This window comes from Lissotriton helveticus, chromosome 1_1, assembly GCF_964261635.1.
Source record: "Lissotriton helveticus chromosome 1_1, aLisHel1.1, whole genome shotgun sequence".
Classification (NCBI taxonomy): Eukaryota; Metazoa; Chordata; class Amphibia; order Caudata; family Salamandridae; genus Lissotriton; species Lissotriton helveticus.
The window spans coordinates 803,129,584-803,151,681 of record NC_136057.1 but is presented as its reverse complement, the minus strand read 5'-3'; the positions used below and the strand labels follow the sequence as shown (position 1 = coordinate 803,151,681).

General features: G+C 44.4%; 1 protein-coding gene across 2 annotated transcripts in view; it reads left to right on the top strand.

Annotated features, from left to right (window-relative positions):
• SAMTOR (S-adenosylmethionine sensor upstream of mTORC1) overlaps positions 1-22,098 on the top strand; it is a 122,414-nt gene that overhangs the window by 40,679 nt on the left and 59,637 nt on the right. The window contains exon 3 of one of the 2 annotated variants that reach the window (XM_078674404.1): positions 12,155-12,316. The exons of the other annotated variant lie outside the window; for it this stretch is intronic. Coding sequence (XP_078530530.1) covers positions 12,155-12,316 — 162 coding nt within the window. The remainder of the gene's footprint in view (positions 1-12,154; positions 12,317-22,098) is intronic. 2 annotated transcript variants of the gene reach the window in all.

The following is a 22,098-nucleotide window of genomic DNA, read 5'->3' as shown; positions in this document are numbered from 1 at the left end:
GCGGAAACCACCCCGACGCTAACACAGTGGTGCGCGACCATGGACAGGGTCATGTTGGTGGAGAGAACGATATACACCCTTAGAGCCTGCCCGCGTAAGTGGAACAAGTTGTGGCTCCCATGGAATACATTTAGGGGGGACCTGTGTGCACCACTGGAAGAGGAGGAGTCACTGACTTCCGATGAGGAGGAAGAGGATGACCCATTGGAGTAAGGGGAGGGGAGACAGGTCGCATTCCGCAGGAGGGAGGGTACACAAGCAGCTGGGAGGAGCGGAGGGGGGTACATATGACAGCGAGGGCAAGGGGGAGGACACTGCGCATGGAGGGGGGATCAGAATACCCACAGACATTGGGCGGGCGCACGGGGGCACGGGGGGGCCTGTTCAGGACCAAACGGGGACACACTTCATATAGACAGGAGCATAAGGGACCGAAAGTGGTAACTACTAGTTGGTTAAGAGTTCAATGTTTTCAGAGAAAATAGACCTCAGTGATTCGGAATGAGCGGTAGTCAAACCCACAGGGGTGACAGGAACCTGCCGCCGCGCCCCAGGGATGGCGGCTGAAAGGCTGTGTTAAAACTTGAGCAAAGTGTCTGATCACTTAATGGCGGCCTGCCCCGGGGTTGTCGGCTGAACGCTGTGTATTGTGTTTGTTTTGGACAATAAAGGTCTTAAAAAAAAAAAAAAAAAACATTGACTGTGTTATGCTTTGAAAATGGTAAAGCAGGACTCTATTCTATTAAATCGGTCTACTAAACGAGCAACTAGGGGTGGCAAATTATGCTTAGTTAAAAATAAAAAGTGCAGTGTCCTAAAGCTTATCTTTAGAGGACATTGCCCACGTCTGCTACTGCTCACTACCTGAAATAAGTCTCTCAAAACCTTCAGTGCTCTCACTAGTCACACCAACAAGTTGTTTAGTTGCAGCAGGATCCAGGGGACTTGAGATGGGGTGATTTCATTTTTAGTTTTAAATTTTAAATATTGTGGTGCCCATTCACGTCACAGATGACAAACATTATCTGACAGAATGTATCAAAAGGCTGCAGGCAGCCTTCAGTTAAGTACATTGAGCACATTTATCCTGCTAAATAAGTGGAAGCAGATGACGTTTGAAAGGGATGTGACCTAATACCTGACCTGAGCTGCAAGGATTGCATGAAGTAAATTAGCTCCCACACTCCGATAGATTTGGTCAAAATTGGGTCAAATATTGAATTCTGCAACATCACTTCACACATTTGCTAAAAGCCATGAGCTCTGAAGGCACTCTTAAATATTTCAGTACTTCGTGGTGCGCCAAGCAAGCCTAACCCTGCCCTGATGGGTTCCTGATATCCCTGCTGGTGGATAGATATCAGAAAAAGGTGGCACAATTATTCTGTTTTCACACAATTTCCCAACAAAATGTTTGGGAAGCCAAAGACTCAAGCCGTTGAGAAAATGTAATTTCTCATGTACTGCAATCCACACTTTTTTTTTATATTTCTATCCCGCCCCTTCTAGCTGGATTTTCAGTCATGTTATGAACGAGAATATCCATGTAAAGGTGAGGGTTGGACAGTTTTAAAAATGTAGATAAGCCTTGTAATCTCAGCCTGTACAACGGAGCTGGACTTATTTTACAGGCTAATTCGATAGTGCTGTTGCTAGGTTAAGGAGAGTTTACAGATTCAGACAGCCGATCTGTTACATATATGGGGTTCACACCGCGGTAGAGATGATCACTGAAATAAGCATTTAAATATATACTTATAAATGCAATCATTTTGTCTCCAAACCTAAGCCTGTTAGTATTTTTTTTAAAAAGTCACATTTGGCCATCAAATATCTTTTGGTTCTGGAACTATAAACCCATTTCACCCAAACAAATGTTTACTCTATTTTTGTAAAGAACTTTTCCTGAGATGCATATATATTTTTTTACTATTAATAAGTACTTTTGATACCAAAATACCAAGTTTTCTTTTGCATGCAGTATTCATATGTATGATTGCCGCACATGGATAGACTCTGCCTTTCTTGCCATGTACCACTTGTATGCTAGGGCGGGCAACTTTCCAAGGATGAACATCATTGTGCTAGGGCTATCTGTAATAAACCAGGAAATGCCAGCGTTTTACTGGGGTGTGCATCGCCATGCCATAGATGCTTGCAATATGTCTAGCATTGCTACCACAATGCCAGGACCAGTATGAGACCAACGATGGGCTTCATGCCTTGGTTATCCAGAGTGGATAAATTGCTACCTTTCTGCTGGCATGGTGTATGGTTCCCACTCCAATAGCATTATCTACGTAACTGGGTGCTAGATGGGATGTCCACAAGGGTACGTGTGCATCGCCATGCCATAGATGCTTGCAATATGTCTAGCATTGCTACCACAATGCCAGGACCAGTATGAGACCAACGATGGGCTTCATGCCTTGGTTATCCAGAGTGGATAAATTGCTACCTTTCTGCTGGCATGGTGTATGGTTCCCACTCCAATAGCATTATCTACGTAACTGGGTGCTAGATGGGATGTCCACAAGGGTACGTGAGTGGGTAGGCGTATTGGCAGGGCAGAACTCTCACAGAGGAGCTCAACAAATTCAATGAGCTCCATAGAGTCAGTGGGTCAGGTTCTGAAAAGAAGTGAAAGATGCCCACTGACTGACTCTCACTGACTGAATGACTGACTCTCTCACTCTCTCTCACTGACTGACTCTCACTGACTGATTGACTCTCTCTCTCTCTCTCACTCACTGACTGACTGACTCTCTCTCCTTGACTGACTTTCTCACTGACTCTTGCTCTCTCTCTCACTGACTGACTCTCTCTTTGACTGACTCTCTCTTTGACTGACTCTCACTGACTGGCTCTCACTGACTCACTCTCTCACTCGCTCACTGACTGACTCTCTCACTCTCACTGACTGACTCTCTCACTGACTGACTCTCACTGACTGACTCTCACTGTCTGACTCTCACTGTCTGACTCTCACTGTCTGACTCTCACTGTCTGACTCTCACTGTCTGACTCTCACTGTCTGACTCTCACTGTCTGACTCTCACTGACTGACTCTCACTGACTGACTCTCACTGACTGACTCTCACTGACTGACTCTCACTGACTGACTCTCACTGACTGACTCTCACTGACTGACTCTCACTGACTGACTCTCACTGACTGACTCTCACTGACTGACTCTCACTGACTGACTCTCACTGACTGACTCTCACTGACTGACTCTCACTGACTGACTCTCACTGACTGACTCTCACTGACTGACTCTCACTGACTGACTCTCACTGACTGACTCTCACTGACTCTCACTGACTCTCACTGACTCTCACTGACTCTCACTGACTCTCACTGACTCTCACTGACTCTCACTGACTCTCACTGACTCTCACTGACTCTCACTGACTCTCACTGACTCTCACTGACTCTCACTGACTCTCACTGACTCTCACTGACTCTCACTGACTCTCACTGACTGACTCACTGTCTGACTCACTGTCTGACTCTCTCTATCACTGACTGACTCTTTGACTCACTCTCTCACTGACTCTCACTCTCTCACTCTCTCTCATTGACTCTCACTAACTCACTCTCTCACTCTCTCTCTCTAACTCTCTCTCACTCTCTCTCTCTAACTCTCTCTCTCACTGACTCTCACTCTCTCTCACTGACTCTTTCACTCTCTCTCACTGACTCTCACTCTCTCTCACTGACTCTCACTCTCTCTCACTGACTCTTTCACTCTCTCTCACTGACTCTTTCACTCTCTCTCACTGACTTTCACTCTCTCTCACTGACTCTTTCACTCTCTCTCACTGACTCTTTCACTCTCTCTCACTGACTCTTTCACTCTCTCTCACTGACTCTTTCACTCTCTCTCACTGACTCTTTCACTCTCTCACTGACTGTCTCTCTCACTGACTGTCTCTCTCACTGACTGTCTCTCTCACTGACTGTCTCTCTCACTGACTGTCTCTCTCACTGACTGTCTCTCTCACTGACTGTCTCTCTCACTGACTGTCTCGCTCACTGACTGTCTCGCTCACTGACTGTCTCGCTCACTGACTGTCTCGCTCACTGACTGTCTCGCTCACTGACTGTCTCGCTCACTGACTGTCTCGCTCACTGACTGTCTCGCTCACTGACTGTCTCGCTCACTGACTGTCTCGCTCACTGACTGTCTCGCTCACTGACTGTCTCGCTCACTGACTGTCTCGCTCACTGACTGTCTCGCTCACTGACTGTCTCGCTCACTGACTGTCTCGCTCACTGACTGTCTCGCTCACTGACTGTCTCGCTCACTGACTGTCTCTCTCACTGACTGTCTCTCTCACTGACTCTCTCACTGACTGACTGACTCTCTCACTGACTGACTCTCTCACTGACTCTCTCACTGACTGCCTGACTCTCTCACTGACTGACTGACTCTCTCACTGACTGACTGACTCTCTCACTGACTGCCTGACTCTCTCACTGACTGACTGACTCTCTCACTGACTGACTGACTCTCTCACTGACTGACTGACTCTCTCACTGACTGACTGACTCTCTCACTGACTGACTGACTCTCTCACTGACTGACTGACTCTCTCACTGACTGACTGACTCTCTCACTGACTGACTGACTCTCTCACTGACTGACTGACTCTCTCACTGACTGACTGACTCTCTCACTGACTGACTCTCTCACTGACTGACTCTCTCACTGACTGACTCTCTCACTGACTGACTCTCTCACTGACTGACTCTTACTGACTGACTCTTACTGACTGACTCTCGCTCTCTCTCGCTCTCTCACTCTCTCTCGCTCTCTCGCTCACTCGCTGACTCGCTGACTCACTCACGCACTGACTAACTGACTCTCTCACTCACGCACTGACTAACTGACTCTCTCACTCACTCACTGACTAACTGACTCTCTCACTCACTCACTGACTAACTGACTCTCTCACTCACTGACTAACTGACTCTCTCACTCACTGACTAACTGACTCTCACTCACTGACTAACTGACTCACTCACTGACTAACTGACTCACTCACTGACTAACTGACTCACTCACTGACTAACTGACTCTCACTCACTGACTAACTGACTCTCTCACTCACTCACTGACTAACTGACTCTCTCACTCACTCACTGACTAACTGACTCTCTCACTCACTCACTGACTAACTGACTCTCTCACTCACTGACTAACTGACTCTCTCACTCACTGACTAACTGACTCTCACTCACTGACTAACTGACTCACTCACTGACTAACTGACTCACTCACTGACTAACTGACTCACTCACTGACTAACTGACTCACTCACTGACTAACTGACTCACTCACTGACTAACTGACTCTCACTCACTGACTAACTGACTCTCTCACTCACTCACTGACTAACTGACTCTCTCACTCACTCACTGACTAACTGACTCTCTCACTCACTGACTAACTGACTCTCTCACTCACTGACTAACTGACTCTCACTCACTGACTAACTGACTCACTCACTGACTAACTGACTCACTCACTGACTAACTGACTCACTCACTGACTAACTGACTCTCACTCACTGACTAACTGACTCTCTCACTCACTCACTGACTAACTGACTCTCACTGAATCTCTGACTAACTCTCTCTCTGATTAACTAACTAACTCTCTCACTGACTGAAAAATATGTAACAAGCAATCAATGGGACAGGCAGATAGAGGTTGCCAGCATTGAAAGGACAAAAAAACTCAAGGCATTATTTATTGTTAATACTTTTTTAATATGGTCGTTCAGTTGTACATAATGCTTTCTTGGTCATATATAAGGTAACAAAAATGCATCGGACACTACTTTATTATAACTTTTCAGCATGCTGCAGACTTCTGTACAGCAGAGTTGAAAGACATAAGGCAAAGCCAATATCCCCGGCTAAACACTTATAAGGTCCCAAAGGCGAAACCTATTTGCTATGCCAATGCTTATTCTTGTTATGCAAGTGGTTCACAAAGTATTTGAGAACCCCTGCAATTTGATTTGTATCAAAGAATGGAAGATTAATTCCAATGACCAGTACGCTACACCAGAGGACCAAGACCTGTTCTGAAATTCACGTCTTGGGGAAACACTGTGAGCCAAGTGGTGCAAGAAAGGCACAACTCAACAGTCATCAGACATTTTCCAGAATAGTGAAAAAATTGATTTTATCTGGCAAAGAGTAGTTTAAATCTGAATTCTACTTTTAGAACCCTAAAATTGTGGTCAAAACTTGTTTAACATCAGAAAAGTGGATAGCGCATTACCTCTCACATGATATTACAGTTACCATCACAGTTGAATCATTGTTACTAGATAGATATCTGTAAGGAATCCAGGCCAGATGGTCCCTGGCTCAAAATGTTTGAACTTTTCTAACGCTGATTATTACTTATTACCCTGCGATTGAGGATGAGCTTAGGGTCTACCTTCCCCCTGTTTCTTTTTTAAGGCGTCTTTGCAACATCTAGGACATATTCCTCTGTCAGGGCTCCTGGTAAAATTGTTAGTTTTGGGTCTTCCTCAGCAGCACTCCATGGCCCTCAAGGCATGTTACACTCGCTACCTTCACTCCTCAGCATTCAAGACTTCAGGAAGCCTGCAGGGCATTTTTGTGTCCAGCAGGAGGCAGGAGATTCCCCCACAAGGTTAGCTCACAGAATTTCCGGAAGAAACCATCTCCTACAGAGTCTCCAGCAAAAAAAGCACCTTCTAATGCTGCCAAGAGAGGATGAGGAGGTCAGTGCCCCAGGCCGTAGAGCACCGGTCCAAGTCAGTATGAGTTCGAAGTGTCCCACCAGTCCAGACAAGGGTCCATCCAAGCAGATCTATCCATCCTTGTCTTCTGCAGCTTTCAGTGCTTCTCATAGTGCTTCCCTTGTGTAAGGGTTTAAACTTGGAGGTGGAAAGTTCTCTGCTTAGCTCAGAGATGCACCATCATACTCCTCCCTTGATCCATCACCCTGCACAGAATGTTTGGATTTTTCAAAATGGCGAAAGTCAAGCTTTGGTCCAGTCGCAGGTCTTCAGGTGCTTTTAGCTCCATCCCTAACTAGCACAACAGGCTGGTTCATTCCCCCCAAAAAGGTCAAAAGGAAGCCCCCCCCCCCTTTTTTTAAATGGTGTCATACAACAGACTGCCTTCCATTGTTTTTCTTGAGTACGGCATGACTAAACTTGGCAGCAAGTGTGAGTAATTTGCTCATGCAGACATGTCTCTCGCCTTCTTCCTTTAGCACAAGCAGGCTGTTACTCCCCTAATTATCCTGTTGTCAAGGAAAGTGCCCCTTTTTGAATGGTTACCCCCAATTTTTGCCTGACATCTGATACATTTTGACTTTGTGTCCTGGGTCCCTGCCAATCAAGTTCCCAGAGCCTGCGTTCTGTCCCAAAACTGTACCTTTGTACCCACAATTGGAACATCTCTGGCCACAGGTAAGCTCCTTTTAAAATGTACCATGGGTATCAAAGGCATTGTTACCAGGGAAGGCATCTAAAGGCTTCGGCACCTATTGTGCCACCCTTAGGGACCCTGCACCCTAACACTGCCATTGCAGGTTTTGTTTTTTGGTGCAGAGGAAAGTGAGGAGTCGACATGGCACACACCCTGTGTGCCATGCTTGCATCCCTCTACCTAGGGCCTACGTAATCCACCCCGCTAGCAGGGTGCACTAGCCCCCACGTGAGGGTACAGTACCCCTACAGTGATAAAGTCCATTCTTATGCCTTGTAAGTTCAGTAATGCCTTAAAGAGTATATGGTCTTGGAGGTGTTCATTAAGAACTCCACAGCTCCATTAGGGCTTGACTGAAACCTGGGACGTTTGGTAGCAAAGTTCTCAGCACATTTAAATCCACACTGATGCCTGTGTGGGATTTAATGTAAAATGAACTCAGAGGGCATCTTAAAGATGCTCTCTGAAATACGATCACCCCTGGTGTGGTTCCTGAATGGCTCCCTGCCATTTGCCACCACCAGACAGTTTTCTGGACCCCTAGGTAGAGAGTCTCCACTCTCTGGTTACAGAAACAAAGCCCATCTGGGGCAGAGCTGTCATATCTCCTCCCCCAGGATGGGCTGGGTGCACTAAAGGGCCTGCCGCCTTTGTAAGCTGTCCATTCCCTTTGCTGCTCCCAGCAACCAGCTCCCAACGGTTCTACCCTCACTTTGGGCAGGAAAATGAGTGGGAAAACCGAGTTAGGAGAGAGGTGTGCCTACCTTTGCCAACCTCAGGTGCGGGAGGCGAGGTGAAGCACACATCTCAGTCCCCTCCATCTTGAAGATGAGGGGGCCCAGCCAAGTAGGGTGAAGCTCATGCCCCCCTCCCACTAGAGGGTGAAATAATAGGGGGTGTACCTGCCAAAAAGAAGTGACCGATTGGTCCCGACCTGCACACCTCTTTAAATGCCACTAATTTAGTATTTAGGGGCGACCCTGAACCTTGCCTCTTCAGATTCGAGAAAGAAAGAAGAAGGACCCAAGAGCCTTGCTGAACCAGGAAGAAGAGGACAACAACTGCTTTGGCCCCAGCCCTACCAGCCTGTCACAACTGCGACCTGACTACAACAGAAACCCCGGCGTGTCTAGCAACCAGCAGCCCCCTAGAGGACGTGCCCTGCACTCAACTTAAAGACTCTCTCGCCTGTGAGCACCGGATTTGCTCAGCAAAGAATTTCAACACAGAAGCCGGATCCAGACGGCTCCACGGTTCTGCACCCCTCTGCATCCAATGCCCACGGCCCGAGTTCGAGTGGCCCAACACCATGAGGAGGCAGCCCAGTGATTCTGATTTGGGATCTGGTGATCCCCGACCTACCTCGAGCTTCAAGCCAACACCTGCAGCCTCAACCTGAAGCCCCCCCCCCGACTGCGACTGAAGCTGGTAAGAAAATCTGACACCCCTGCTTACGCGCCCCATGGCCTTAAGTGGCCCAATTAAGAGTGTCCAGACATCCCCCAAAAACCCAACTTACTTCTCCAGCTGGTGGTTGCCATTGCAACCCACTGGGATCCCTACGTCTCTTTGGCACACTGCATCCGGCCGCCTCATTGCCTCTTGTGATGCAGTTCCTGTGCTGATTGTTGGCCCCGGCAGTGCTGATCCTAACCCCAGGAGCTTTGCTCTCACAACTGAGTGGCTTGCTTCTAAGTAGTCCCTGACCAAAGGCCCCCTTAGCCCCATTGGCTAACATTGGGCCCTTGCGCTCTGCATTCTGCCGTCCCAGTGCCAATGGTGGTGCAATTTGAGTGCCTAACTGGACCTTGAGGAACATTGGTCCAAACCCTCCAAAAGCCATACTTATAAGTCTTTTACTTACCTGTAAACTGTCAACACTCGTTTTCCGATAGGAGCCAATGTTACAAGTTTTATGTTCGTAAAAATGTCTGTGTTGACCTGTGTTTTGTATGGGGAAAAAAGTAACTATCTTCAAACAGAAAAAGTCGTACTTATCTTGTATTGTAGGATCCACGGTGTGATATCTAGGCATATCACCCCGAGTAGTCGATGTAATCAAAAATAATTTCGATGTAATTTAAACTTTTTAAAGCATATACAAACCTGTACCGATTGCAAATCCCCTCGAATCTGGGGAACCGGGTTCGCGTCTCAGCAATGACCATAAACATCCTGTGATTCTGAGCAAATCACTTGGATCTCCCCGTGCCTTACAAAAATGAATGTGTCCTTGTGTAACGTAACTGGTGCTATGAAAAGCGCTCTGATACCTGATTCGGGTCAAGTTCGCGCTATATAAAACTCCTGTTAAAAAAAAAAAACTCAATTTCTAATTGTCTAATTGCATTTCTGTGTAACTCTTTACAATTGAAAATACATTTTACCTACCTGTACCAAGTCTACTTGTTTACTGAAATAACACAAAAGTATACCTTTATTATACTTACCCAAATTGTCCGGATTCTGTCTGAGTGTGTGTAATCAGTCCTTGATTTAATGAATACAATAAATGCTTAACACGCCCTCCTGATAAGCCTAACTTCTCGCCCGCACTACCACAAAGAGAGCTGTTGGTGATTATCTAATTTACTTAATATCAAAGGAGAATGAATAGTGTGTCCTGTGTATTTCCAGGGTCTTGAGTTCTCATTGTTTAAAAACCCTCATTCACAATGAACCTGCAGTGCGGTATATCTTGGTTCTCCGCCTTATAGGTTATGTGAAACTCCTCATCATTGGGTCTTTTTTTTCTTTAGTGTTCAGTTCTCAAAGTCAAATGCTTTCCTCCACCTGGAGGGAGACCAACTGTTTTTTTTTAACATCCGTTGTGATCAGAAAAAGCGAGGGTGTGATTAAGATTACCTCCGTCTCTCAATGTCATTTTTAATTTCTTGAGGATGGGGTAAGATTAAAAAAAGTAGGCGGTGCTAGGTAGAACAGTCACTGTTCCGTAGCACCTAGTTAATTTCGTGACTGATCGGCATGTTTCGGCCCTTTCATGCCCCGATGAGTCTGCGGGCCTTATTCAGGACCAAGTAGGGACACACTACCTTGCGGTCGCGAGTTAGGAATAAGCAGTGCACTTACCCTTCTTCAGAAATGAGCCCGCTTGCTCATCTTCTCACTTGAGTTATAGATGCATCTTTTGTCTAAAACTTGTTTTGGAGATAATTGTACTCTGTCATGGACACTCTGCAGGACTATCTCTTCGCTAAGTCCTTTCTGCAACTTGTGCTGACTCCGTCTTGCGTGCCCGAGGTCGCATGTGAATACTTGGTCCTGAATGAGGCCCGCAGACTCGTAGGGGCACCAAAGGGCCGAAACATGTCGACCAGTCGCAACCTTCACTAGGTGCTATGGAACAGTAACTCTTCTACCCAGCACCGCCTCCTCTTTTAATCCTGCCCCATCCTCAAGAAATTAAAAACCACATTGAGAGACGGAGGTAATCTTAATCACACTTCAATCACACACTCACTTTTTCTGATCACAACTGATGTATAAAAAAAACTGTTGGTCTCCCTCCAGGTGGAGGAAAGCATGTCCCTTTGATATCCGAACACTAAAGTGAAAAAAAAGACCCAATGATGATACTTTTCACGTAACCTATAAGGCGGAGAACCAAGATATACCGCACCGAGGTTTATTGTGAATGAGGGTTTTTAAACAATGAGAACTCAAGACCCTGGAACTACACAGGACATGTGATTAATTCTCCTTTGATATTAAGTATACCTGACGGAAGCCAAATTAATCTCCGCTTCTCCCTCCCTCTCTTGATTAAAAGATTATCTAATTTAGCCTCTGCTATACCTCTAGGGATTCCCATGACTCTATGCACGCTATACCTTACTTTGGTATAGTATATAGAGAGCCATCTTCCTACAGGAAGACTTTGATCTTCCCTCAAGTAGCAAAGTAATAACTTGTCAAAACAGGAAAGGTCAAAGACCTAATCTCATTAGGAACTGACTCGGGGAAACTACTGTAACACCTATGGGGCATTACGGAGTGCAAATATGCCCAAATGAATATTATATTATATTTGCACTCTGAATCTTTTTTAACTTATAGAAAGATAAACGTATCTAGGCTGAGCCAATGTAAAATTGATGTTCTGGTGCAGCTTTCTACAGTGTAAATGCACTAAAGCACTACAGACGTTTAATGAAGCACTGCAGACTGACACTATAGCCTGAAAGAAATGGAATGCCCAATTAAATTGTAAGGCCTGTAGATTTCATAACTACTTTATTCAAGATTCCATCTGCGACTAGCTTCCTGTGTGCCAGTACAGGGCTAAGTGAGACAGTAGTCCCATTCACTGACCCTGCACACAGGTAACCAACACAGCTTCTTACCCCAGTTGTGCAGCAGTGGACCCTATTTTAAGAGACCGGTACTGGTTTTTAGAACAATTTAACAGAGCATACAGGGAGTGAAACTTGATTAGTGAGACTCCGCAGAGATCCAAAAACCAGGTGATATATCAGAAAATGTAGAGGTTTAAAGCGGGTCAGAAAACATTTCATCACTGTATCTATGTCCTGTAATTCCTATTATACAAGTATGATAAATTATTTAAATTTTATTGAACATAATTTCATAATGTGATTGTTACAAAATGTTGAATTTTGAAAGCAATTTGTTGTATTTCTTTTCTAAGTGTTTGCCAGGAATATTTTTTGAATGGTGGCAAAAGAAAAGCACTTGAAAAAGATGAGAGAAGAGCGGAACGTGCTGCTCTGGCCTTAAACGGTCAACAGTCTGCAAAATGTGATGGAGTTGTACCCAATAATTTGATCATTTCGAACCTCCGATCATTAGAGTAAGTGCTTAACTTCTTGTCGTCGTAATTTTCCAGATTAATGTAAGTTTTCATTGCAAATCCACAGTTGGCAATTTGGCAACTAACTGCAGCTGCATTTACAGCTTGTTTCTTGAAGAATTAACCCTCAGCTATATGTTAGATTAGAGCTCATGACTTTCAAAATGGGATAAACATTCATCCACATATTTAGGGAAAAATGATTTAGTGACAGCACAGAGGCAAAAAAAGAAACCTATCAAATTCTATAAGGAATGTTAGGAGTTATTCCATTGTAAATAGACTTCAATTTTAAATTGATTGTTTAGGTAAGTCTTACTTTTTGACACTTGGATAGCTCCGATATTGGTACCACTTAACTAAGGTAATCGAAGTGCTGTTTCTCATATATATTTCAGTTGATTCTTCACCTTATAAATTATACTTCCATGCTTCAGACTGGATCAAAAAGCTTTTTCCTAGCAATAGCTCACCAGCAGTGACCGGTTTCACCATATGGCTCCAACTGTGACACCTCCAGAGTATGTTGCGCACAAACAAGCACATTGGTTTCGGATCCTCTTTTTTTCTGCCTCAATAGCATAGTTCCACAACTCTCTCCCTGTAGCTCAGCATTCAGCGTTGACAAGGCCCTATGTCTGCTCCAAAACGTTCACGTTTCAAGCCTTGTCACTGATGTCCTAATATGATATTCCTTTCGGATCCCTATGCCAGCTGTGTGCTTGATCACCATCATTTCAGCTTGGAAACGCCGTGTTTTTGGGCACTGTTCAAACTAGGAAGACTGAGAAGGAAAACCTTTGATTTCTCTGGTACACATGTTGTTGCAACTGCATGGGTAGATGACCTTGTATAGATCAGTCTTAGAAGGAAGAAAGGAAAAGTAGCATTAGCTCCTGCAGCTACTGTGCGTTGGTGCAAAATGGCATTGTTTACTCATTTTTTAAACAAAACAGGAGCTGATAGCGATTGGCCCTCCTTGCATCAAACACATCATTAGTAATAAAGGCAAATATAGTACCAGTGCAGGATTCCGGTAAGACACAGACCAATGCCGAGAGGAGATGTTGAAGGGCTGAATTCCGAATGCTGAGCCAATAACAGCATGATATATGCGAGAAAACTACACATTCCTTGGCATAGTTAAGACTTATTAAACCAATGCAGCCCTATATGTTGGATTGCTGACAACATAAAAACAATTTGGGCAGGGACTAGAGCAGGTTAAGGATATGTGATGAAATATGATTGAGCCTATCTAAATTGCACCCTCCTATAATCATAGTGACGCACATGTTTTTTAGATAAACCCTGTAAAATAAATGATCATATAAAAGCGAAAATCCTACCACGGTGTTCATACTGATTTGGGATCCAAGGGTAACCGATTTGTCTGCCCCATAACACTTCCTGGCTAGCAGATCAGATGTCGTTAGAGAGGCGGTGAGAGACACCTGCCAGTTCTTCTTTTCTTCAAAAGGATGCATTTTGGGGTTAATGATATTTACCAAATATGGTGGGTCCTAGCACCTAAGGGACTGGAGCCATCAAAAGAAGTTACACGCATAACACTACTACCTTATGTCAGGAACTCAGTGATGCACTTATTTCAATGTTTCCCTTGGCTAACTGGCAGCACTCCATCTCGCCTTCCTTGGATGTATTGCTTTGGGACTCATTCGTAAGGTGAATAATCTTTGGGAAGATGCAACTATCAGAAGTAGTTATTTTAACGATATGTCTGTTGGATACTTACTAATCCTGCAGATTCCACACTGCCAGCCCCCTTCTCCTGAGATTTTAGCGTTGCCACTTATCCCAGGCTATGCAAGCATGCTAAATGCTGCATTTTTGTGCTGATGTTGCTCTCTCAATTCATTTTCGCACACCTCCGTGGAGCTCAGAATACGTTTTTAAGAACTCGTACCAGTTCTGTACGTGCCTTGAGGTGGAGTGACAAGCCGTGGAGAGCTATTGCTTGAGAAAATAAATCTTTCCAGACCATTTTTAAGCCTGGAAACGCAATTTATATGCTGATAATTAGCGGGAAGATTATGTAATTTCTAGAAATGTTACTTCCAAAAGTATGAAACTCCTACTAACAGATAGATATAAAGATCTCATTTACTTGCCCTCGTATTAGTCATGATTTCAATAGAGGTCTTGGAGGCTGATTGTGCTCATTGTATGTCTGCTACATCATATATAACTTTTACATTTTGTTTTGGACATCTTGTTGGGCTCTTCTTCTTGAGCCCATTGGTTTTTCCTCTTTTAATGAAAAATACTTGGTTGATGGAAGTATTTTTTCTCGCCTGCAATGTGTCTTTATTGTGCAATGAATTTTTTCGCATCTAAATAGTGTTTTACAAAGTTTTTTACTTTTTTGCTGCTGAGGTGAATTTTGTGGCTTAAAATTCTTAATTGCATCTATACTCGTTTTATTAACCTTGTCCCTCAGTCTCGCAGTGAAAGCTCCATAACCTTCACGAACTGCCATAAAGCACATTTGCGATGCAAAATTAGCAAATCAGAAGAAAGAAGTCCAATCTCCTAGGAGACTGTAAAACTAATAGCACATTCCTATAATGTGGCGAAATTGTCCATGGTTGAATGTCCAATCTATGAACTTTGCTGCTTCACTAGAATATTTTCTGTGGTAAAAATAGATCTGTTTGCACATCACAAAGCATATATGTTTGAAGTTGAACACCAGTGCTGATGCAAGGTTTGGCAGAGCAGTTATGCAGAACAGTTTCATAAAACTATACAATTGCTGTGTTTGGTAGATTGCAAGTAGTAAAGTGATGTTAATACTGTCATGTGCAAAACAATTTGAGCTAATAATCTTGAAATATATATATATATATATATATCACTCCAACCGGTTGTAGTGCACCGAAACTTCCAAAGCACTTTCGCCAGTGCGCAGACACAGAATAACGGTCCAAAGCCAGTCTTCAGGTGATTTTTGTTTTTATTTTCAAATCATAAGGTGCAGGGGTACACAGAAGAGAACGACGAACAGACGCGTTTCGGGCGTGGCCGCCCTTGCATATATACTGTGCGTTAATGTGATTTATATTAATTTGATATTAAGTATGACCTTTTATTCTACCATGTTCCGTGCTCTTTTGTCTTTGTGTTGCCCTTGGAAATAGGATTATGGGTTGAGTATCCTGTACCTTTAACCTATCTAGACATAAACATCTACCTAGAGTCTCTGTTCAATTTAAGAATGGTTTTCTCACAATCAAGCTGCAAAACATATTGCATTTTTTTTAAAGTGATTTATGGGCAAATATTAGTTCACGTCGTGTGCTCTCTTTTATCTCTTCACAAATTGATTTGCCTTTGCAAAATATGTTGCTGTATCTTAAATGATGAAATATGAACCTTCATCCTCTCTAATGGAGATCTTAAACTCTCTGATTGTGCTTTTGATTAAGCGTGTTAGATGGTATCAATCATTTGCAGAGACAGTGGCTTTCAGATGGAAAATATTAACTTGCATACATACAGTTTCCCTTAGAAAGAATGCTGACATTAAAACTAGATTATGGGAACTGTGGACTTGAAAAATTTTGATGCTATATTCCTGTTCTTGAACTTGAATTAAAACCTATTTGTTGAGCGCTGTCTCACACTTTTCTTTCTCTAAGCCACACCCATCTCACTCTTCTCCTCCTCCGTACGTAAGTTTTTTTTGCCTGTTTCTTTCTACTAACTTCTTCCCCATTATTTTCACTTTTTATCGGTCCTTACTCCTAGATTGTTCTGACTATTGTTCAATTGAGGATCTTTTCTAATGTTCATGACCACTGTACAGCTCTGTCTCCATGGCATTCTGGAACAAAAGAAAAACTGTTCCTAAAGCCTCTAATTCACATAAATGTAACTATTGCTGCCTGAATTACCATTTTCTTTCAATTACCTTTAACATTCTTCTGGAATTTAAGGGACGATTACAATGTCGGGCAGATCGCCACCGCCCGCATGACGGTGGCGATCCCCCTGACAGAATCTCCCGCCCGCCTCCCATTTACCCCCCGCCTTATTGCTTTTCTGACCGGGCGGAAAAGGGTTGAATATGGTGGCGTTGTTTGCTATATACCGCCATCCATATTACAATGGCTGCGGGAACAGCTATTCTGTAAAAGGCATACGGTTTTTGCAGTTGGGGGCCATTGCGGGCCCCCAGGATGTTGGGGTGAGTGGGGGGGGCGCATGGGGGTACCTATGGTACCCCCCTGCATCTGCATGCGCCACGTTGTGCATGCAAATGCACAGATGCCTTTTTTTGCATTGTGGCGGGTGGTGCTGACAGCACCGCCTGCCGTAATGCAAAAAATGCCGGATGCGCCCACCAGTGTGGCGGGCGCATCCCAATTGTACTTGCGGGCCCACCACACACATAGCGGGCAGTCCCATCTCCCGGTGCGCCAGCCATCGTAATAGACCCCAAAGTGTTTTGAACCCTTGAAATTATTTAAAATGCATTTCCTACGCTCTTTTTAAGGAGCATCAAATGAAAGGCAACCCCACCTCTGCCAGAGGTGATCATAAATGATGTAGCACGAGAACATTTTAATGATTTTACAGGGGTGTGGAATTTAATGAAGTATGTACTTGTCCAAGGGACAAGTAGCTTCATAAATCTACTTGTCCTGTAACAAAACCCACTTGTCCCTTTGGTGCCACATAGTGCGCCGTAAAATAATGGCAGCCATCTCAATATAGAAGAGCTTTGATAGTAGCCTCTCTGGTTAATGTCAGGCTAATACTATAAAAGGATTTGACTTTTGGGGGTTTTCACTAGCTTTTCTCTAATCTTTTCCCATACTGAGAAAGGTTGGAAATTTACTTCCCCTGACAATGACCGAAGTAAAGTTTCTTCCAGGGCTGGGAAAAATGTGGTTCGAGGAAAAGTGAACTTGTAAACACTCAGATTTCCACTGGGGCACATTCATCTTTGCTCATGCTAAAATGCAATTCACAAATGTTTTCTAGAATTACGGTTTCCTGGCCTACTTAAGGAAATTCATGTGAATTCATGAAAAACGTAAATCTGCATTAATATAAGGACATATATCCTGGGTGCACTTTTGTGACTTTCTTTAACATTTGAGCCCCTTATTCAATCTGAGTTAACCAAGACTTTTTGTTTTTATTTAAATGCTTTCTCATCCTATCTATCGGCTGGCTTGATTGTGTGTGACAACATTCTGCTATTTTACAAAGTAGTTTTGTTCAGTACCAGGAATTTCTATGGCACTGAGGTCTTTATGAGACCAAAAACTGGCTGTCTAGTAGGAACGTGCTGGCGAACAGCACCACACCTACCTGATAATCCCCAGGTAGAGAAAGGAGCATAGTGCAGGCCAAGTGAGTAACCAGAAAATTGAAATACCCCCCACTTTGATCCAAAGCTCTTATGCCACCAAGCAAGCGAAAAAAGTCACTAGAGTCCTCTCCAGAATTGCTCCGTCTCTTCCATCTAAGCATCCATCCATTCATCCATTCATCCTTTCACCCACTGATATCTAGCATTTCATCTTTACATGGTCATCCATTCATTATTTCATCCATTAGCCTTTCACCAATGTGTTCGTCCATCTGTGGATTTGTCAGTCCATCCGCTCATTAATATCCAAACCTACCCATCCATCTCCAAACCTAACCATTTCAGCCATCTGTCCATCCTTTTGCTCATCCATACAGCCACCCTTTCCCTCCATCCATCTATCCATCCATCCTTTCACTTATCCATCCATCCTTTCACTCATCCATCCACCCTTTCACTCATCCACCCACCCATCTACCAATCCATCAATCCATCCTTCCCCTCAGCCATTTATCCTTTACACTCATCCATCCTTTCGCTCCCTAATCCATACACCCTGTAACCCATCCATCCATCTTTTCCTTCATTATAACATCCTTTGTCCATCCACTATCCCCGTCCCTTAACCATCCCTGTCACTCATTCATCCATGCATTTAGCCAGCAACACTTACACTCACTCATCCTTTCACCCACACATTCATCCATCCTTTCACTCACACCCACCCTTTCACATTAATTATGAGCCTTTGTCTGTCGAGCTGCAGACAGAAGAGGCCCATCAAGAGCTCCACCTCTACAGTAGCTGCTAAAGTGGGGTGTTCACGAAGCCCCTGTTCATTCCTATCCTTCCATCTCCAAACCTATCTACCAAACTCATCCATCCCGCCTTCCTTTCACTCATCCATCCTTTTGCGCATCCATCCTTTCACCCCACACATCCTCCTTTTCGCTCATATTCATCCACCCTTTCACTCATCCCTCCACCATCCTTTTGCTCATACATACATCCTCCTTTTCACTCGTATATCCTTCCACCCTTTCACTTCCTCCATTTACGCTTTAGCTCATCCATCCACCCTTTTACCCCATCCATCTTCCATTTCGCTCATATATCCATCCACCCACCCTTTCACTAATCCCTCCATCCACCCTTTCACTAATCCCTCCATCCACCCTTTCACTAATCCCTCCATCCACCTTTACACTCAACTATCCACCCATCCATCCACCCTTCCACCCAGTTAGCGACCTACCCACCCACCGATTCACCCAGCCATCCATCCATTTATCTACTCTCTCTCAACCATTAATCCCCCTTTCATTCAGCCATCCATCCTTTCACTCATCCATCCACTTTCACCCCATCCATCCACTTTCACCCCATCCATCCACTCAGCCATCCATCCTTTCACCCTTGCCCATCCATTCTTTCACGCATCCTTCCTTACATCCATCATTTCACTCATTCATTCATCTATCCATCCACCCTCACTCCACCCATTCATCCATGCACCTATCCATCCAACCTTTCACTCATTCATACATGCATCTATCCATCCACACTTTCACTCATTAATGTATTCATCTATCATCCACTCTTTCACTTATTCATCCATGCATCTATACATCCACCCTCTCACTTATTCTTCCATGCATCTATCCATCCACCCTTTCACTCATTCATCCATGCATCTATCCATCCACCCTTTCACTCCACTCATTCATCCATGGACCTATCCATCCAGCCTTTACTCGTTCATCTATGCATCTATCTATCAGCCTTTCACTCATTAATGTATGCATCTATCATCCACTCTTTCACTTATTCATCCATCCACCCTTTCACTCATTCATCCATGCATCTATTCATCCACCCTATCACTCATCCACCCACCCCTTTCAAATCCATTATGGGCCTTTGTGTGCGGACCTGCAGACTGAAGAGGCCCATCAAGAACTCCACAGCTGCTGTAGTTGCTATGGCAGTGTGTTCAAAATGCCCCTAGTGTATGCACAAAGTGAGATGAGAGGCCTAGTGCAAGGACAGAAATTGGGGTGGCCTTAGGCCTGCGTGAAAGCCTCATGGAGAAACTTATGAGCTTTAATGTAAGCCCTGAATGACTAAGAAAACGAGAGGCCAAGGGGAGCAGGTCCGGGGTGTCAAGGTTTAGGCACCGGGTGAAACATAAAGTGTACAGGAAAGGCAAAGTGCAAAGAAGGGGGTGCACGAGGTGCGAAGGGAAAGCGCTGCTCTTGGGGCCGTATGAGGCCCAAGAGTGGAGCAGAGATTAAAACGCAGGGGTCATAGAGTTCAAGTCAGAGCAAGGGGCCAAGAGGCAGATAAGGCAGCCTCTTACATGCCATTGCTGCGAGTGTTCTGGAGCTGCAGAAGCACGATGTTTGTCTCCTGCTCAAAGAAAATAAAAGGAACAGGGGCGGGCCTGGGGGGCACACAAGCTTATGGAGCTGGCTGCAACTTTGAGCTCTGCTATATCTCTGTTGTTGTTCTGCTCTTGGGAAATTAAAGTGCAGGCCCCAGCACCATTAAACTGTCTACTTGTCCTTTGGACAAAATGCAAATTAAAACCTCTTGCCCTCCTAAGAAATCTAGATGTTTCGGGCGTCGGGAGATAGGAATTCCCCACCCCTGATTTTAATAATTCCCCCTCCCCTCCCCCACCCCAGTGGTCAAGGCATTGGTGGGTCTCTGATCTGCTTCTCCTATCACAGGAACCACAAGCTAGAACGTGGTATCTCTGACCTTAATAGCATAGCTGCCAAATTTATCCAGCATGAGCATCGGAATATGCCTCTAGAATCTATGAATATCCTAAAAGTGGTAAAATGGATGTGGTGGAGGACTTTGTATGCATTTAAGATGAAATGTGCCTGCCTGTGGTTTATTGAGGAAAGTGAATCGAACATTATGTGAAGAAGGTGTCGTCTTTGACTTCCATATTTGGCTAAATCTCGTTTGAATTTTGCGTACAGAGATGGTGGATTCTTGTGTAGATTCATCAGATGGAACCAAAGTTATTAGGCAAACCAAAAACTGTTCATATTGAAACTTTGACCTAACTATAGTGTTGTTCCAAAGAGGTTCTAGCAAGAATGATTGCACTTCAAATGTTCTATCCCTAGGGTTTGTCAAAGGGATAACCAACACCAAAATCTTCCCTACAAAGGTAATCAGTGAGAGTTAATGTAACAAAATACCCGACTGCTCGCTTTAACATGGCACAGAAACAACTCACTTTTAAAGGTCTGTTGGCTTTAACATGTGTCGCATAGATTCTAAGTTAGGCCTACTGCCTTTGCCATAACTTTACATAGTAAACCGATAAGATCTATGGCTTCTGAAATACATTTTCATAGGGAACTAATCATGCCTTTAGCTGTTATCATTGTTTGTCACCACAGCCAGCTCAGGCTTACAGTATAAAGCGTATGCCTTTCACAAGACCGCCATTGACCACACAATCTTAAAATAACAAAAGAGACAACATTACAGGTGGCAAACCAGGATTATTACAGTGCAGTTCTTCTATAACCACGGTTTGTCAAAGGAGGAAACTAACACTATAACCATTGCCTTCTATGCTAATCTGTGAGATTCCAAATACCAAAATAATCATCTATAGGCATTATTACAAAGTAATAACAATCCACTCTTAAATGTCTATTGACTTTAAAGGAGTTTCTTTGACCAACCTTTTTTCAACTCTCTTCCCAAGACTTAACAGGTTATTTAGTAAGGGACTTAATTAATGAGACTCCAAAACCTGATGACCTTTGGCAAACCCCATCTTTCCAGACTAAAAGACTTCACCTCATATGTATTTTGTGGTATGCTGAAAAAGTGCTTTGAGACGTGTTTTGTTGTCCTCAACTAACACTTTGTTTTTAAGCTATTCATTCTCAATGACCTCATATACTCGAACACTCGGGGCCTGATTATGAGTTTGACAGTGCGCGAGCAGACCGCCATGCCGGCAGCCGGTTCCCTCACTGCCAAACCAGTGTGCGCACCGTCCGCCAGATTACGAGTTTCCACATGTCTGCCGGGCTTCTTTTGACTGTCCAACAGCGGTGTCTCTGAATATGGGCACCGCAGTATGAACGTCAAAAACAGTTCATGCACAGCATGGATGGTGAAGTCCGTGCCGTGCTGGAACTGGAGTACTGGCACATAGGGCGGGCACATGCTGTGCCCCTCTGCGTACACCCCCTTGCACATAGGCAACAGAGTCCCTGTAGGGCCCCCTTAGTTTCAGCATCGCCAGCCTTTTTTATGGAGTGCTGGCGGTCATGAAGCTCGTAATATGCATGTCAGTGCCGCAGCGGCACCACCAGCATATGGCTGAGCCCCTGACTGCAGCGCCACTGCCAGGGACCGGCTGTTCCCTGGATGTTGTGGGGGTGCAATGGCGGTCCGA